At 42.3% G+C, this 16951-nt stretch overlaps 1 protein-coding gene across 2 annotated transcripts in view; it reads left to right on the forward strand.

The window, feature by feature from the left end:
• Positions 1–9508, forward strand: part of Oprk1 (opioid receptor kappa 1) — a 29637-nt gene extending 20129 nt beyond the window's left edge. For both annotated transcript variants that reach the window (XM_004633376.3, XM_023717732.1), the window contains exons 2-3: positions 1251–1603; positions 5734–9508. In XM_004633376.3, coding sequence (XP_004633433.1) covers positions 1251–1603; positions 5734–6266 — 886 coding nt within the window. In that variant the 3' untranslated portion in view covers positions 6267–9508. The remainder of the gene's footprint in view (positions 1–1250; positions 1604–5733) is intronic.
• The last annotated feature ends 7443 nt before the right edge of the window (positions 9509–16951 follow it).

Here is a 16951-nt window from a genome sequence, read left to right on the forward strand (position 1 = left end):
TAAATCCTGAGGGGATTTGACTGACCTTGTCGGATACAAAAGTTACATTTTTGGTTATATAGGTCTTGCTTTAACTTGATCTTAACCATCCAGCAAAAAAGTGAGGTATAAAAAGTAAAGTAAAGCTATATTAACATGCTGAGCTGTAAAAGGCTCAAGTCATCAACTCCAGACAATTTCCAGTTGTGCTGATAACTCACTATTATTATGGACTATTGGACTATATTGAGTTATTTTGCTGAATTCAAGTACCTACATTCTTTGGTCTGAGATCAAATATGAAAAGATCCTTTAACAACTTCTCCAAATACAGCATCTCTAACTGCAATGGAACACCCATCTCTGACAAAACAAAAAGGGGGATATAAATAAAGGATTTATTTGTTGAGAAAAATATATATGCAAGTAGGAGAGATATACAGCTACTTTCCTCCTAGCTCATTGAGAAGAAAGGTTTGTACAAATATTGTTTAGACAAGATATCATGTCTGCATCCTGTCCTCTGAATAACTAATACAAAGACAGCAATATGCAGTGTATTAATTATTGTGACTGTCCTTTTAACCTGTTTTGAAACTGTTTCAATGATATTTTATCTTTTTTCTCATTAAAATGAATTTAAAAACAGAAAGAAAAAAATAATGCCTAGGAGAAAATATTTTATCCTTTTCATGATATGTAAAAGAAAAATGCTTTTAAAATGCTGAAGCACAGTAAATCTAGGTAAGAGTAAAATGAATTATCAGCCCCAAAATAAAGATCTCTACTACATTCAACCTGTTGAATAAAAACTGTATGTATGTTCATCTTTTCATCTGTCTACACTCTTTTCAACTTTTTTTTCTCAAGAAAATCATTAAAGTAAAAATTCAGTGAAGTCAGAGATCCTTGTCCATTTTTCTAACTAACCCTACTGCGTAGAGCAGTCATTTTACATGCTACACACTTATGTTATATGTAAAACTAAGTAAATGAAAAAGCAAGATTAAGTAATCCAAAGGCTGGGCTGAGGAGATAGCTTGGTAGTATGCCTGCCTAGCAAGCTCAAGGTCCTGAGTTCGATACCCAGACCTGCCCATATTCCTAGCACTAGGGAGGCTGAGACAGGAGGATCACTATGAGTCTGAACTGCATAGTGAGACCCTGTATTAAATAAATTAATTAAACAATAATCCAAAGGCTGTCACAAACACAGTTACCTTGTGGATTTGAATTGAAAAACAGAAATGCTACTGTTTCTTGTTTTTTAGGTATACAAAAATGAAGACGGCAACCAACATCTACATATTTAACCTGGCTCTGGCAGATGCATTAGTTACTACCACCATGCCCTTCCAGAGCACCGTCTATCTGATGAATTCCTGGCCTTTCGGGGACGTTCTTTGCAAGATCGTCATTTCCATCGATTACTACAACATGTTTACCAGCATATTCACCCTGACCATGATGAGTGTGGACCGCTACATTGCCGTGTGCCACCCCGTGAAGGCGCTGGACTTCCGGACACCCTTGAAGGCAAAGATCATCAATATCTGCATCTGGCTCCTGTCCTCGTCCGTCGGCATTTCTGCCATAGTCCTTGGGGGCACCAAAGTGAGGGAAGGTAAGAGCAACAATTTTCATCCCATATATAAAAGCGTAACTTTTAGCTACATACACCTTTAACTTAGGAGTGAGTAGGACATATGTAATCTAGATGGAAAACAATAACAAAAGGAAATAGGATCCCTAAACCCATGGAAGACGCGAATGCAAACAATGTTGCCCTCCTTTCCACCTCTAAACGTAGAATGCGAAAATGACGTTATCAGAATCCAGATCCCCAGACCGGCTCCTGTTCGGGTAAAGAATGTGGAGAGGCTCAAGCAAGGAAACTGGACTTTGGATTCTGAAGATGCAACTCAGCAGGTCTAGTTTGTACCTTCTCTTTCCTAAAGCCGAACAACCACTCTGAACTTTATAGGTGCTATTTAGTGCTCCGTCGGGTGTTTAAATGCTGCAGGTTATTAAGAAGGTTCATGATGCCCTGCAAGTACTACAACTGACTATTTTTCAGCCAGGAGTTTCCAGATGAGAGCAAAAGGCCGGGTGCTGGCACCCTGCTACGTTTCGCACGATGCACACACAGCTCCTCTTTCTCGGTCTTTGGGCAGCGTTAGAGCGGTTCAAAGCCCGCAGCTAAGTGGGGTGCTAAGTAGAGTGGCAGCTGGCCCAGGCCCTGCGCATGCGCAGCCTCTCCGGCCCCCGCCAGCACCCGGCGGCGTGGGAGGACACACTGTATCGCAACTGAAGAGCTGACACTGAGACGTGTGATGCATCGTCATCACCCAAGATTCGCAGCTCACCCTCGAGCATTCTTCCCGTTGTGTCGTCCATGGATCTGGAGAAACATACTTGTCTGGGGCTTCTAAACGAAGCGGGAACTTTTCCCCCAAAGGTATGACATGAGTTTCTAACACAGACACAGTGAGTGATACACTATCATAGTTGGAACGTTTTAAGAAATACCTGCTTTTCTCTGTCTGGTAAGTGTTTTAAAGTGTGATTATAATCACACGTGAGATTTTGTTTCTTCGTGCCTGCAGCAAATGGGAATAAATTATGAGAAAGTACTGCAAGGCAGAGTTGTCTGCATACCACAACTGCAGCTCAGGGGCAGATGCTACCTGAGCTCTACCAGGACCAGAACAGGCTGAGCAATCCGAGAAGATAGGTGATTTTCCCGGGGCCAATAAGGACCTGGTTTTCACATTTCAAGTTCCTTTTGTAGACTTAATCACTGCGTTCCTTCTGATCTTTGTCAGAAAATGACATCTTTAGAGAAATGGATTTCAATTAGCCTTGGAAAGGGGAAGTGAAGACAGATGTGGGTTCTCCAGGAGAGATGCTGCGGATGAATATGTGCAGACGCGATGGAAAAGATCTACCAGTGTCAGCCAGAGTTCAATTTGTGCAGTACAAAAGGAAAAAAAATGGAAGGAAATTAGCATTGCAGGAAGGCTCTGTTCTTCCCTCTTCTTAATTTTCTGAAATAGCTTTTGTTCCTGTGATGAAAGGCCATCTTGATGGTCTAGTGCATTCACTGTGGGATGTTGTCCCAGGCTACACGTGAAGAATCTTGGGTGACTAGGAGGACTCTCTTAGATAAGCTGTCCACACTGGAGCCAGGCACCCTCGCATGGGTAGTTCACAATCTTGTATTTATAAAGAATTACCATGGAAAAGAATTGGGCATCAGTTGAACGAGAGTGCATATACCTTAAAACACAGATTCTAGACACAAACTGGCTGTGGTTAGCTCCTAGGTTCTCCATTTGTAGACAGTGTCATTGGGCAGACATGACATAGAACTTTGGCTTCTCACCTGCCTATCTCCTCAAACATTTTCCACATCTACTGAATTGATGCTGGTAAAGCAGTGCCTGGTCTTGTAAGCACTAGATGAATATCAGGATAGTCCTCTGATAGAATGACCTCCGCAGGTCCTGCCTTGTTGCTCAGTTTTTCAGTATTTATCTAATATTCATTTAATAATGAAGTCTCTTGTATACAGCAGTATTTTTAGTGAAGGAACACAATATGTTGAATCTGATCTCTTCTACATTCTGTGTATATTATTTCTTTGGAGAATATAGTCTGCCTACTACAATTATTATAGTAGCTAAGAATTATTGTAATAGCTACAAGCAGAAGCCAAGTTGTTCTTAATGAAAAAGAATGCACTTAAGAAAATCTTGAGTTTAGCTATTAGATCTAACTCTGAGCACAGGACGCATACAGTGTTGGATGTGCCAGTGGAAGCCATGATTCTTTGAAGTTAATATACAAGGAAAAGAAAAGCTATATTTTGGCCCATATGTTTTGTATGATGTAGCACTAAGTGTGATGTTTCAATGCATCTCTACACTATGGAGTAATCAAATAGGATAATTAGCATGTGCATTGGAAAATTATCATTTCTTAATGGTAGGAACAATGAAAATCTCTTCTCTAGCTGTTTTGAAATATGCGTGCATTATTGGTGACTACAGTTATCCTATTTTGCAACAGAGCACCAGAAATAATTCCTTCCATCTGTTAGCTTTCTGTTTATTGGCAGGTTTTTTTCCCACACAGCCTCCCTGGTGCCTCCTCCAGCCTCTGGTATTCTACTCTTACCATCCATGAGAACACCTTTTCCCTGGTTCTGCCAAAAAAAAAAAAAAAAAAAAAAGCATAACTTTGAGACATTTGTAGGAAAATGGTCGCTCCTTGAGACTGTACTCTTAAGTGAAATATATTGGACACATACATGTAAATATCACATTGTCTCTCTGGTAGGAGAACTGAAAGTGTAAGCAAGAAAGAGATTCTTTTTTTTTTTTTTTTCCTTCAGTACTGGAGATTGAATTCAGGACCCTTGTGCTTGCCAGGCAAGCGCTTATTCTACTGAGCTATCTCCCCAGCCCAAGAAATAAATTCTTGAACTAATTTTAAGGTAGATTTTCCCTACATCAGAAGAAAATACAATCTTCACAAACACAATATTCAAAGTGTTGACTGTCACCACCTCATCTGAAAAGAAAGACCAGCCACAGCGAGGGGAGCCTGTTCTGTGCTCACTCTTCAGAGGCAGGAGGATGGAAAGCTCGGAGTGCTTTTGGTCTTCACTTCTAACAGTTTTACTCTTTCTTTCTTTCTTTTCTTTTCTTCTTTTCTTTTCTTTCCTTTTCGGTACTGGGGATTGAACTCAGGACCTTGCGCTTGCCAGGTAAGTGCTTATTCTACTGAGCTATCTCTCCGGCCCTTCATATTTAAATAATACTTTTAATCAAATGGGTATGATTGTGTTTATTAAATCATAATACCTGATCATTTTTAGACAAATTTTGTTGTTTTAATTGATTCACATAAACCTGCTAATGGTTTTTAGATAAATTGGTATTTGTTAAATTTAACAATTAGACTTAAAATATTTAGTCATTCTGGGCTGTAGAGATAGCTCAGCAGTCTAAGTGTCTGCCTGGCAAGTGCAAGTCCTGGGTTTAATCCTTGGTACCGCATGCCTTGCCAGCCCCAGAACCCCAGGGCACTGTGCCAGCCACCAAAGCACTGGGGAGGCTGAGACAGGAAGATCACTGTAAGCTGAACTGCATAGCAACACTCTGTACCAAATAAGTAAATAAATAAAAGATTTTAAAAAATGTAGTCATTCTTATAAATAGACATTATCTCTAATTGCCCAAGCCCTGAGGCTAGAACTCTTAATAGACAGAAGTGCAAATAAGTGCTATACTACAACTTAACAATTTGGCTCTTTCAAAAGCCATCAAGGTCAAATAAGTTCCCATGGCTAGAAAAATCATAATTCCAGTTAATCTTACTTTTCTGTAGCATAATGCATGCTACCAATCAACGGCAGGTTTCGAGTGTCATTGTTTCGTGCACCGTGGTGGGATAGCTAGTATATTATGGCCTCGTTACTAAGCTGGTGACCCACTTCAGGTACTGTCATCTCACTGTAATGAGACCTTCGCAAACAAAAGTATTCAAAATCAAAATAAAATATTTTGCAAAAGTATTCAAAATAAAACATTTTTCAAGCTAGGTGCATACCTGTGAGCTCACCTACTCAGGGGGCTGAGGTCGCAGGTTGCAGCTCAGCCTGGGCAAGGTGGCAAGACTGTCTCAGCAAGTTGTGTCACAGCAGTAACACTAATAAGCTTCCCCTCACGGTTCTGGTTGCCTCCTCAGATGTGGATGTCATTGAGTGCTCCTTGCAGTTCCCGGATGAGCACTATGCCTGGTGGGACCTCTTCATGAAGATCTGCGTCTTTGTCTTCGCCTTCGTGATCCCAGTCCTCATCATCATCGTGTGTTACACTCTGATGATCCTGCGTCTGAAGAGCGTCCGGCTCCTCTCTGGCTCCCGGGAGAAGGACCGCAACCTCCGCAGGATCACCAGGCTGGTCCTGGTGGTGGTGGCCGTCTTCATCACCTGTTGGACCCCGATTCACATCTTCATCCTGGTGGAGGCCCTGGGAAGCGTGTCCCACAGCACCGCAGCCCTCTCCAGCTACTACTTCTGCATTGCCTTGGGCTACACCAACAGCAGCCTGAACCCCATCCTGTATGCCTTCCTGGATGAAAACTTCAAGCGGTGTTTCAGGGACTTCTGCTTTCCCATCAGATCGAGGATGGAGAGGCAGAGCACGAGCCGAGTCAGACACACAGTCCAGGACCCTGGTTACGCGCGCGACGTGGATGGGATGAATAAACCGGTATGACTAGTCGTGGAGATGTCTTCTTACAGTTCCACAGGGAGAGACGAGTTCAGTGGTGGAGGGTTAACTCAAATTACGACTGCAGTCTGAGCTGGAAAGGCAGCTCTGTTAAATTTAGAACTCTCACTCTCTGAAACCTTCAGATGCAGGCTGCATTCACAGTCAGGTCAGTGGAGACAGAGAGGCTGAACATGGAGGACCAACCGATGGGATGCAGGATCGACACACAGCCTCCTGACGAACAAAGGACTCAGCCTTTTTCTTCTGGTTCCCTGGATTTAGCCCACATCTGTTGGGATCTTTCTGTGCAGCTAGCTTCAAAGCTCTGTGTAAAAAAAAAAAAAAGTAAAAGAGAAAACAACAGAGTCTGGCTTCAGAGCTTCAGGGCTACCCAGTCCAGATGTTCAACCCTGACAGCACCAGCCCTGGAAAGAATGGGGACAGTGCCATGGTTCATCCTCTGTCTCTCTCCTAGACAGAGATGCATTTCATGGGGCTGCCGTGAGGGTCCCTGCCTGACAGGACTTGGACACGTGCTCGAGGTACCTGATGCTCGCGTATGATGGGACATTATCTTGACACTTGTACACTTATTTAAACATGCAAGGGGTGGATTCTAACATAGTCTAATATTTTGAAAACTGAGTATTCATGTTTTTTAGCATGCTGTTCAGCTAAGTCTTCTGAAAAAGCATGAACCAATATCAGGAAGCATAAAATGGCTCCATACCACTGACAGTATATATAATTTTCATCTATCCATCATAGTCTATGTGAAAAAAAAATGAGTTTCCTTTCCAGACTGGAAATCTCCCAAGGATATGCTAATGATATTCCCTGAGTTGTTAGGAATTGATAGAAGGATGCTAAGACATTTTGCTGTAATGTCAACTATCTCTGGGGGGGCGGTGTCTGCATGATTTCTTTCAGAGGCCAAGCATAATCTGGTCATCTTTCAGCAGTACCTATAACTCAGTGTTAACAAGCCCCAAGCCTTTAACTCACTCTCAGACTGGAACCTCAGCGCAAGTTCCTGCATTTGCGGCACCCCTTTATCAGCATACAGCTACTTCCACATTCTCTCTGTTCGTGGAGAGAAGGCGTTTTGATTCCACACATCTCGAGATGCTATTTTGTGGCTTCAGCAGGCAGCAGAATTGCTCCCAAATGAGTACTGAATTAGGCCATTATGCCAGTTGGGGTGCCTGGACATAACGCGCAGCGTATTTTCTGAAGGATGTGACCGCTGGAGCTAATGCCGTCAATAGCGCATTTAGGATAATTCTGCTGCAACTGCCATCCGACATATACATTGCCTCTTGGTGTCTCTAAAACTCAAAGTATGGCTTTTTCCATAATTTTCCGGGGAAGAAGAAAAGAGATAAAGTAGAAATAATAGCCGTCTGCAGGCCTAGGTCTTACATCACCCTTTGGAATTTGGTAGGATGCTCTAAGGTGTAGGCCTACGTGATTGCTGGCCTCACTGTGTCTGTGAGCTCCGCTCAGCAGGTGCATTCTCTGTCGTGGATGTTGTCTGTCCTTCTGGAAATGAAACCTTACACAGAATGCTTTGCATGTGGCTTCAGAATTTTAGAATGGACATGCTTGTCTCCGTTTGAGGATTTTATGCCGTCTAATGGCCTAAGCAACATCGTGGGGGCTTTGCTTAATGAAAAACATAGCGTTCTTCTGAGTATTTCTTAAATTTCAGTGAGACTCCCAGATGTGCCCAAATCCTTGTCACTGAGTGTAGATAGGAATGGTTTAAATGCTGGTTGACATTAACAAGTAGTCTTACCTGTCATATAAGAGGGATATCTCCATGGAAAGTAGTTCCGGGGACAAACCCTATTGAAATAAGAAATTGGAAGACCTCTTCAAGGAAGAGCCAGACCAAAATGGAATAAAGATAGTGTCGTGGAATGAAATTATGTACAGTAGACCCCTCACTGTAAATTAGCATTCCATATGCTGTTCCACATGTTAAGTGCCACTGCTGGGATCCGAACCTTTGCCTGAGTGTACCGCGTAGAGACAGCTGCAGCCCAAGGAGAGAAGTGGCTAGCAACTTTGCTCCTGCTGCATGTTCCTAGCTTCTTAATTACTGCTAATGCTGACGTCCCCCAAACTGCAGGAAGAGAGAGAATGTGGATGAATGGCAGTTTAGGATGCTGCTTGAAAGCAATGTTAATTCAGTCACTTGTGGTAGGAAGGACACCATTCGTATGAATGTATTTCTTTATCAAAAGTGTGCACAAGAGAGAAGCAGAGGTGGGGAACAAGGAGGAAAGTGAAAGAGAGATGGAGAGGGGGGCAGAGAGATGGAGCCAGTGCCTCGCGTGTCAGCCTAGTGCCGGGGAGCAGTGATGTCGCGGCCATTCCTGCGTCATCCTAAGCCTGCTGCCTCACAGATGCTGCCTGGCACCTGCTGGGCCTGCTCTAGCATTTCCTGTGGAGGGCCCCACCTACTGTGTCTCTTGGAGACCAGCGCTGCGCACATCTGACCTTCAGATCGACCCCGTAGGAATTCTATCTCCTCACTCCGGTAACAACTCTGGAAAAACAGGACCTCGCCAAGGGTCAGAGAAAGTGCAGGGAAGTGAGCCAGTCATGCAGGAGGCAGCAGCGAGACTGAAAGCTGCGGCTCCGGCTGGAAGGAGGGAAGCGGGGTGGTCAGGACCATGAAGCTACTTGCGAAGCTCACTGGATGTGAAGAATGTACACACAACTGCAGGCTTATTGCTGAAAGGAAGCAAAGTTGGAAAACACTCAAAAGAAATCAAAGAACTTCACAAGTATATTAGGAAAATGATTTCTTCTTGTGATAGATGACTGAGAAGCAAGCATTCTTTAAGTCGTATTAGAATTTGTAGGTGTTTGATCTACTGGAAGGACATAAGATGAGTGAATGAAACAAAAGACTCTATTAGCTGGCTTACACGATGTCAGAAACCATGGCAATGTCGTATGCCCATTCAATAAGATTTATTTTCTAATCAAGAATTCTTTGGATGATTCAGCATGAGTGTGAAAATCCCATCCACACAGAGCCTAAACCTGATTGTCCCAAGGTAATTTTCTCTGAAAGAAAAGCGTACTCGTATACTCAGATATTCTTAACTATGATGCATATTATTTATATATTGTACTTGCAGAAGATGCTAAGTGTGCATTGTGTGTATCATTGTGCGCCTTGCAATAAAAGTAAAATTCCATCTGCTGAAAGTTGCAAAAGCCAATTACTTGGTAAAAATTTTTTTGTTCTTCAACGTTAATAATTCTATATGTCACCAAGAGCAAAGCTGTTTCTCAAAACAATAAGTTACTTTAAATTTCCAAACAAGGAAATGATTAATGGGTGATTAATGGAATGGAACAAAGGAAATAGTGTTTTAAGCTATAATCTTAAATTCTCAGACCTGCGAAATCACCTAGGAAAATTCACCTGTTTTGATAGTAAGGTTATCAAGACCCCAGAATCAATGTTAAACTCTGCCCTAGATGTAGAAATCCATTTTTCCCTATAAAAATATGTGAATTCCAAAATCAAACTATTCTAGTGTCTTAGTTACATTTTTATAACTGGGATTAAACACACAATATCCACAAATTAAAGGAAGAAATGCTTATTGTTGCTCACGGCTTGTGGAGGTTTAAGTGCAGAACTGGCTGGCTCCAAGGCAGGAAGGTGTGGCAGAGAGGCACAGCAGAAGAAAAAGAGCTCGTGCCAAGCAGGCAGGAAGCAGCAGTGGTGAGCCTTCCTTTCCCTTTTTATTCCAGTCAGGCAACAAGCCTGTTGGTTGGTGATGCTCACACCCCAAGTGCATCTTCTGCCTTTAGCAAATTCGTTGAGCCACACCCAGAACTACGTTAATGCAATCAGTAGACTGATCCATTTGTCACACCCATGATCCAGTTCCTCCCAAAAGCCATACCGGAGAGTGCATGAGGCTTGGGGGACATTTCAGATATAAGCCATAACCGCTGCCAATGAAAATTTAAAGAAATGAAACTCAGTTTACAAACACATGCCTTCAGTGTTCAAATATAGCTACACCACTCTCTTCCTTTTCTCTCGTTGCTGGGACAAAATACCCGACCCCCAAGTTAAGGAAGGAAAGGTTTATTTGGCTCACAGCTTGTGGAGCTTTCAGTCTGTAGTCAGCCGGCTCCCAGGCAGAGTGGCGCAGCGCCGAGGGCCAGCACTTGAGGCAGCAGAAGACAGTGGAAGCAGCAAGTGCAGACGGGGGCGCAGCCCTTCTGCCCCCCTTGCATGCCCGCTACGGGCCCGCGCCTCTCGCTGCCTCCTCTTCCACCAGATCAGACGCTTACAAAGGGAGCATCGTGGCCCGCTGCAGTGTCAGTGAAGCTTCTGCGCTTCTCAGGCTGACGCACTACATGAACCATTACAACGAGTGACATGAACTATCTCTAAACTTACGGCGTTTGTTCATATGAATGAAGAGCAAATTTAAGATCAGTATGTGGACACAAGATGGACTTTTATTAAGTTAGCAAAAATTTTATTAAGTCAGGCAATAAAAAGGACCTTGTTAACTGGAAAAAACACATTTGTGTGTCTCTTCTCATTTAAAACTAGACAAAATTCATATCACTACTCTTGGTTGGTCACTGAATTTCATGAGTGAGGTATAAATGTGAGACAAGGCTTCAACTTCTATTTCCTAGTGGGTTCTTTAGCTCATTTAATAAAACAGGAACAAAAAAGATGAACTGGAAAAACATTGCTAAATGGATGGACCTTGAGACTATAACCTTTTCTTCAAAAGAGAAAAAAAAAAGATGCAGAATTTCAAAACAATGATGGAAAATGAATAAAGGTTTTTCTATTGCAAATTGTTACCTTTAAAGTAGTTGCTTTGATTACCAGGTATCTTTAGTTGCATCCACTTACCCATAAAAGCCTCGAGTTTATCTTTCTTTATAGCTGAGTAGTACTCCATTGTATAAAAATACCATACCTCTTTCGCCCATTCCTCAGTTGATGGGCAATGGAGTTGTTTCCAAGATTTAGCTAGAGGTCCCATGAAATCCAACTTTTTGCCTTCTACATATTTTTCCAGAAGGACTGAAACATTATACCACAGAGACATATGAGCACCATGCACAATTTGTCATAGCTAAATCTTGGATCCACATTCTTAAGTGAAATAGAACACACATCTGCAGATATCCCATTGTCTCACTGGTGTGAGAAACTGGAAGTGTAAATAAGAATGAGATAGTACAAGAGATATTGTGAAATGAGAAGACATTGCTCAAAAGGAAAGGAGAACTGGGGAGAGAGGGGGAAAAGGAAGGAAGGAAGGAAGGAAGGAAGGAAGGAAGGAAGGAAGGGCGAAGAAAAAATGAGAAAAGAAGGATGAAATTGAAACAAAGCTTTATAAATGAAGGGAAGAAGGGTTAAAGGACGCTGAGGGAAGTGGAAAGGGAGAAAAAGTCAAATCAAAGTATATCATGTACAGATCCAAATTCCCTAGGATGAATGTGATCATTGTATATGCCTAAGTTGTATCAATTAAATCTGAAAAAACCCGAAAACTGAGGAAATAAGGGCATAAATTGTTTCTCATTTAAAATGGTGGCCTAGGCTATACAAGTATGTGTAAGACACAGCCCAAGCTACAGGAGCCAGTGTAGTTCCTTTGATACGTTTAACGAAACTAGGGAAGAGTTAACACCACTGATCTGCCACCAGGTGGCCTTTAGGGAAGCTCTCTTCCCCAGAGAGAGAAACCAGGTGATTGGCTAACTCCTTGTGAACTGAATCTCTGATAAATAATTGTTTTTATTATGTCACAGAGCCTTATCTACATAATGACCTTTTCTAAGAGATTGCTTTTAATACATCTATCACCCACAGGATTATTATGATATGGGAGGGTCTAACTTAAAGGATCTCTGGTGTTTGAGGTGATGGATAACTTCATTAGAAACCTCAGCTCTAATTTAGTGGGAGGAATTTTGTGTGTGGGAAGGAAGGGTCAGCAAGCCGCCTTTGAAGCCCCAGACACTCCTCTACGTCATCCCAACTGTAGACATTCTGTACCACTGAACTCTTCAATAAAAACTGATACTTCTATGTCAGAAGGTACCTAAAGACTTGCTTCAAGTCTGCAAGTTACTTACTAATGTATTTATTCAGTTTTAATTTAAAAGAACAATGTTGCTACTGCTAATACCAATAAAAAAACCCTTACATGTATTGCTCTATTAGGTGTCTTATATATCTAAGGTAATATTTTCAACAAATCTAAGAGCTGGTTGTATAGTACTCTAATAAGGTAAACAAAATTTCCAAGGCCACATAGTTGATACGGAGGACCAAGCATAATTATGAAATGCAAAATGGTAGGCTCTCTTGGGGCTCATCGAGGTTGGTACAATGCAATGCGTAACATCAAGAGGATGAAACCCAGGGTAGACTTTGGCACGAGGCTGGCCAATTTTCAAGTCCCACCTCCGCGATGATCGTGTGATGGAATCGTCTCTGTCCTCTAGCTTCTGTAGTGAAATTCTGACAAAGGTGTTATCTGTCACACATTGGATCCACACAACTATAGTAAGTACTCAATAAGTTTTATTTTTTAATAATTTTATTGAGAAACAAATAGCAATGAGACAATTTCAATACCGATTAGTAGGGCAGTTTCAATAATTAATGCATTGCATATTGTTGTCGTCTTAGTGGTTATTCATAGTACAAGATGCAGACATGATATTCAATAAGTGTAAAGTTAATATAATTACCTTCAATTAATCTCACTTAGAAAACAATGGGTCAGTTTGTTTGGATTTCTTTTAATTCTAAAATTCCATACCATTAAATCTCTGTGGGCCATTTTCTGTAGTCACCTAAGGCGTCATGGGCCCATGAAATCCAAGAGGTAGTTAGGACAGAGCTCACTTCTACTGTCAGCTCCTTCACATAATTGTCAAACAAAGTTTAGACTTCACTCTATGCTAGGAAGAAGACCTGGGTATCTAGAAGGTCTTCAATCTTCTTGAATAGTAAGAAGCTTAGGCAAGGTTTCCTTCTCCAAACCTAATTTATTTGTTCTTGATGAGTGTATTTCCCTATCAACACTGCCTAGCTCCTCCTGCAAACGAGAGCTCTCCCTGGCAAGGGGTGATCACAGGCCTGGCTGCTCTTTCAGGGGGAAAGGACAGATTGGATCATGACCTCATCTGAGTCACAGGGCTGCATTCGGATGCAGTACAGGCAGCAGCATGTCTCACCTGATGGGTATGAACTGTTCAGCACCCAAATGGTTGCGCCAGGGATGTCTTTTCCTTTTTTGATTCATGGCAGCATCATCTTTGCTGCCGCCTTATCACGCGAGCTCTCTCTCCCCTTGACACTGGCCAATTTTGACCTGGCTCACATCGTCAAGGAACAGAAAGGAACAGAAAGATCCTCTCCTCTCCAAAACTCATGGATCCAAGAAAGATTCTAATCCTCCTGTTCCTGAACTGGTCGTGACTGCTGGAGGTGCACAACCTTCAGCCAGCAAGGACTTGGTCCTCTGGGCCCACCGGCCATCCCCTGGGGGGTGCGCCTTGTGTATCAGCAGGGAGGAGTAAGGAGGGGCTCCTCCTCCTTTCTGGGCCCTCAGAACAGGTTACCCCTGGAAAGAGGGATCCTAGTGCCCGAGAAGAAAAAGGGATACTGGACAGAGAAATACAAGGCTGTGCGCAGCAGTGTCCAGGGGTCACTCTGTCTTCCCTGCCTCAAGGCACCATAGGAAGGGAGAGGAAGACACTGCTGGGGACAGGACGATGGAAGAGGTGCCTTGGAAGGGAGTAGGCACGCTAAGGAGTAACTGCGGGTGAGGACGGAGAGTGAACAGAGTGCGGGCTGAGCGCTGAGCGCGGGCAGCAAGAAGGAAAGCAGGCAGCGGGGAGGGGAGGCGCCCGGGATGCTGAGGGCCTCGCCCCAGCCACTCCTGCTCCAGAACTGAGGTGCCCCACTCACGGACCGCCGGGAAGAAGGCCCACATCAACGGTATTTTCATTCCCAAATAGTGATTCTCAAGGGCAACTCCTATCCAAATTCACACATTTTGTATTAATAAAAGTAAATAGACTATTCTTAAACTGTAAGTCGCATTGTAGGCAAAATGTAAGTCACAGAGCAATCCTTTTGAAGAGTCTTAATATTAAAAATATTTTATAACTAACACGTGGTGACATCTGTTGGGAATAAATGAGTATTTGTAATTGTTAGAAATAAAAGATCTACCAATAAACCAGCCAGAATTGGTAGTACAAATATCTCAGCTAGCGTGTGTGTGCATGTGCGCATTTCCCCCCTTTCGCCTTTCTTTTCTCCTTTGCCTAGCAGTTTCTTTCCCTTCCACAATACCTATTGTGCCCTTTGGATTTTGTTTACTATTTCAGTTTCTTACACCAGGGCGACAATGTGATGTTTACACATGCAGGTCTGATTTATTTCCTTTATGCGTATGGTCTCTACTTGCACACATTTCCCTAGGAAAGTCTCAAGTTTATTTCTTCATAGCTGAAGTACTCTGTTGCATAAAAATACCACATCTTCCTTATCCATTCCTCAGCTGATGGGCATTTGGGTTGTGTCTGAAAAGAACAGTCAATGCTCACTTTTAAAAATTTTTTAAAAGAGAGTACAAAGTAGTATTAAAACAGAAAAATGACAAATGACACAGAATTTCATCAAACAAAATACAAATTTCACAGTATTTCTTGTATCGCACAGTGTTGTCTTCAAATTAGTTGTTCATATTACCAGATATATGCACGCAAAATTGGAAGAAGAAAAACAGAAATATAAGAAAGTAAGAAGAGAGAAAAAGGAAAAATCAATTGAAAAAAGGAGACAAAACAAGTTAAGCATTAACTGCTCCTTTCCATAGACCAGCAGAAATCCACAGCACAGTTGTCCAATCCATCCTGCTTGCATACATAGATATTATTTCTGACCAATTCTACATGCTTATTTCTGGCAATCTGAACAACTACTTTGAAGATAACAAGATATGCAATCTAACAACCATGGTTGATTTCTTACCATCTTGTTTTGAAATTTTGTATCCTTTTTTTTTTCATCTTATTTTTATTCTCTTGAAGATAAGAAGAAATAGAAGATGTAAAAATGGTGTTGCCAATACAAAACGGAATGCCCCTCCTGATCAGAGCTTTTCCTGTGCCCTCCATAGACACAGACCGTGTGACATGAGACTTAGCCACGCGGTGGCTATGTGTTCCCAAGATTATCCAACAGCAATCAAGTCTAAATCAGATGACACTGAGTGCCATACACCCAGGTATACTGCCACTGTGAAGCAAACATCATGGGGAAGGGACAGTCAGGACAAACATCAGAAGATAATGTCTTCAATTCTCTTATGGGGGGCTGGCCAGATAGCTCAGTGGATTAAAGTGCCTGCAAGTAGGCACAGGGGCCCGGGGGTTCGATCCCAGCTCTTGGGAGGCTGCAAACAGGCGAACCACTATGATCTAGTAGTGAGACCCTTGACACCCTGTAGACCCTTCCAAAAAGAATTCTTTTATAGGGGAGAGGGCTTTGCTGTCCTACTCATAACCACACATCAATCGCTGACCTGTCCCAGTGACAGCACATTTGAATTGGAGCAAACCTTGAGTGTTCTCTGTGAGACAAATGAGAGCACCAATAAATACTGGCTATGTTTGTTTTCAGTGATGAATTCTTCCTTTTTGTAAATGACAAGCCATCGTTCTACAGCCTTGGAGTCTCTTCTGAGAGCAGAGGGTGACCCTCTCGAAGTGGTGTGTCTGCTGTGCTTCCCTTAGTCAGTGATATGCTACCCCAAAACTTATTTTCCACTGTAAAAATACATCAGAGCTTTTGTTTAAGTCGTAGTTGGACATCATCACAGTTACGGCTTAGGTTTTAGATGTCCCCCACGAGCTCATATGCGGAAACAATGCATTACTGGGAAGTGGTGGGCATGTAGGAGGTAGGGCTAGCAGAGGAAGTTGGGTCCTTGCGGCATCCCTCGAAGGGGAGCCCAGGGTCCCAGCTCCCTCCTCCTCTACTTTGCCTTTTGGGCATCGAGAGGAGAGCTGCTTGGATCTGCTGTGGCGTTCAGCCTTGCTACAGAACACAGCAAGGGGGCCAGGCGTCTGTGGACTCAACCCCTCTGAAACGGTGGGCCAAATGAAATCTTGTCTTCTCCTCAAATATTTTATCTTTGGTATTTTGTCATAGATGGAACACTAACATAATTGTTCTCTACTTAAACATAAGAAAGATAAAAGTACTTTCTTTGATACAGTGACCTCAAATATAATATTTGAAATTTTGAATTAGAAATCAGAAGTACAAATAGATACAAACTTTTTGTAGCTGTATTAAAATAGTCACCAAGGCCAATTACATGAAGTCTAATAAGTTGAACAAAATACCAAGGATCACATAATTACTTGTTCTCACAGGACCAACAGTTTGTTCTAAGTTAAGGGCACATGTAAGGTTTATGCCACAAAACCAAATACAGAAGCAAATCCATTAATGTTTTCTAGAAGAGGAAGGCCAGGTGTGTTAAAGTCAGTTTTATAAAACTTAAAATGTGTGGACTGTAGTTTAGACTGACTATCTTCAATGAATGATAACAGGTACTCTGGCACAAATATAAGACAAAACAAAA

This window comes from Octodon degus, unplaced genomic scaffold, assembly GCF_000260255.1.
Source record: "Octodon degus isolate 3935 unplaced genomic scaffold, OctDeg1.0 scaffold00054, whole genome shotgun sequence".
NCBI classification, from domain to species: domain Eukaryota; kingdom Metazoa; phylum Chordata; class Mammalia; order Rodentia; family Octodontidae; genus Octodon; species Octodon degus.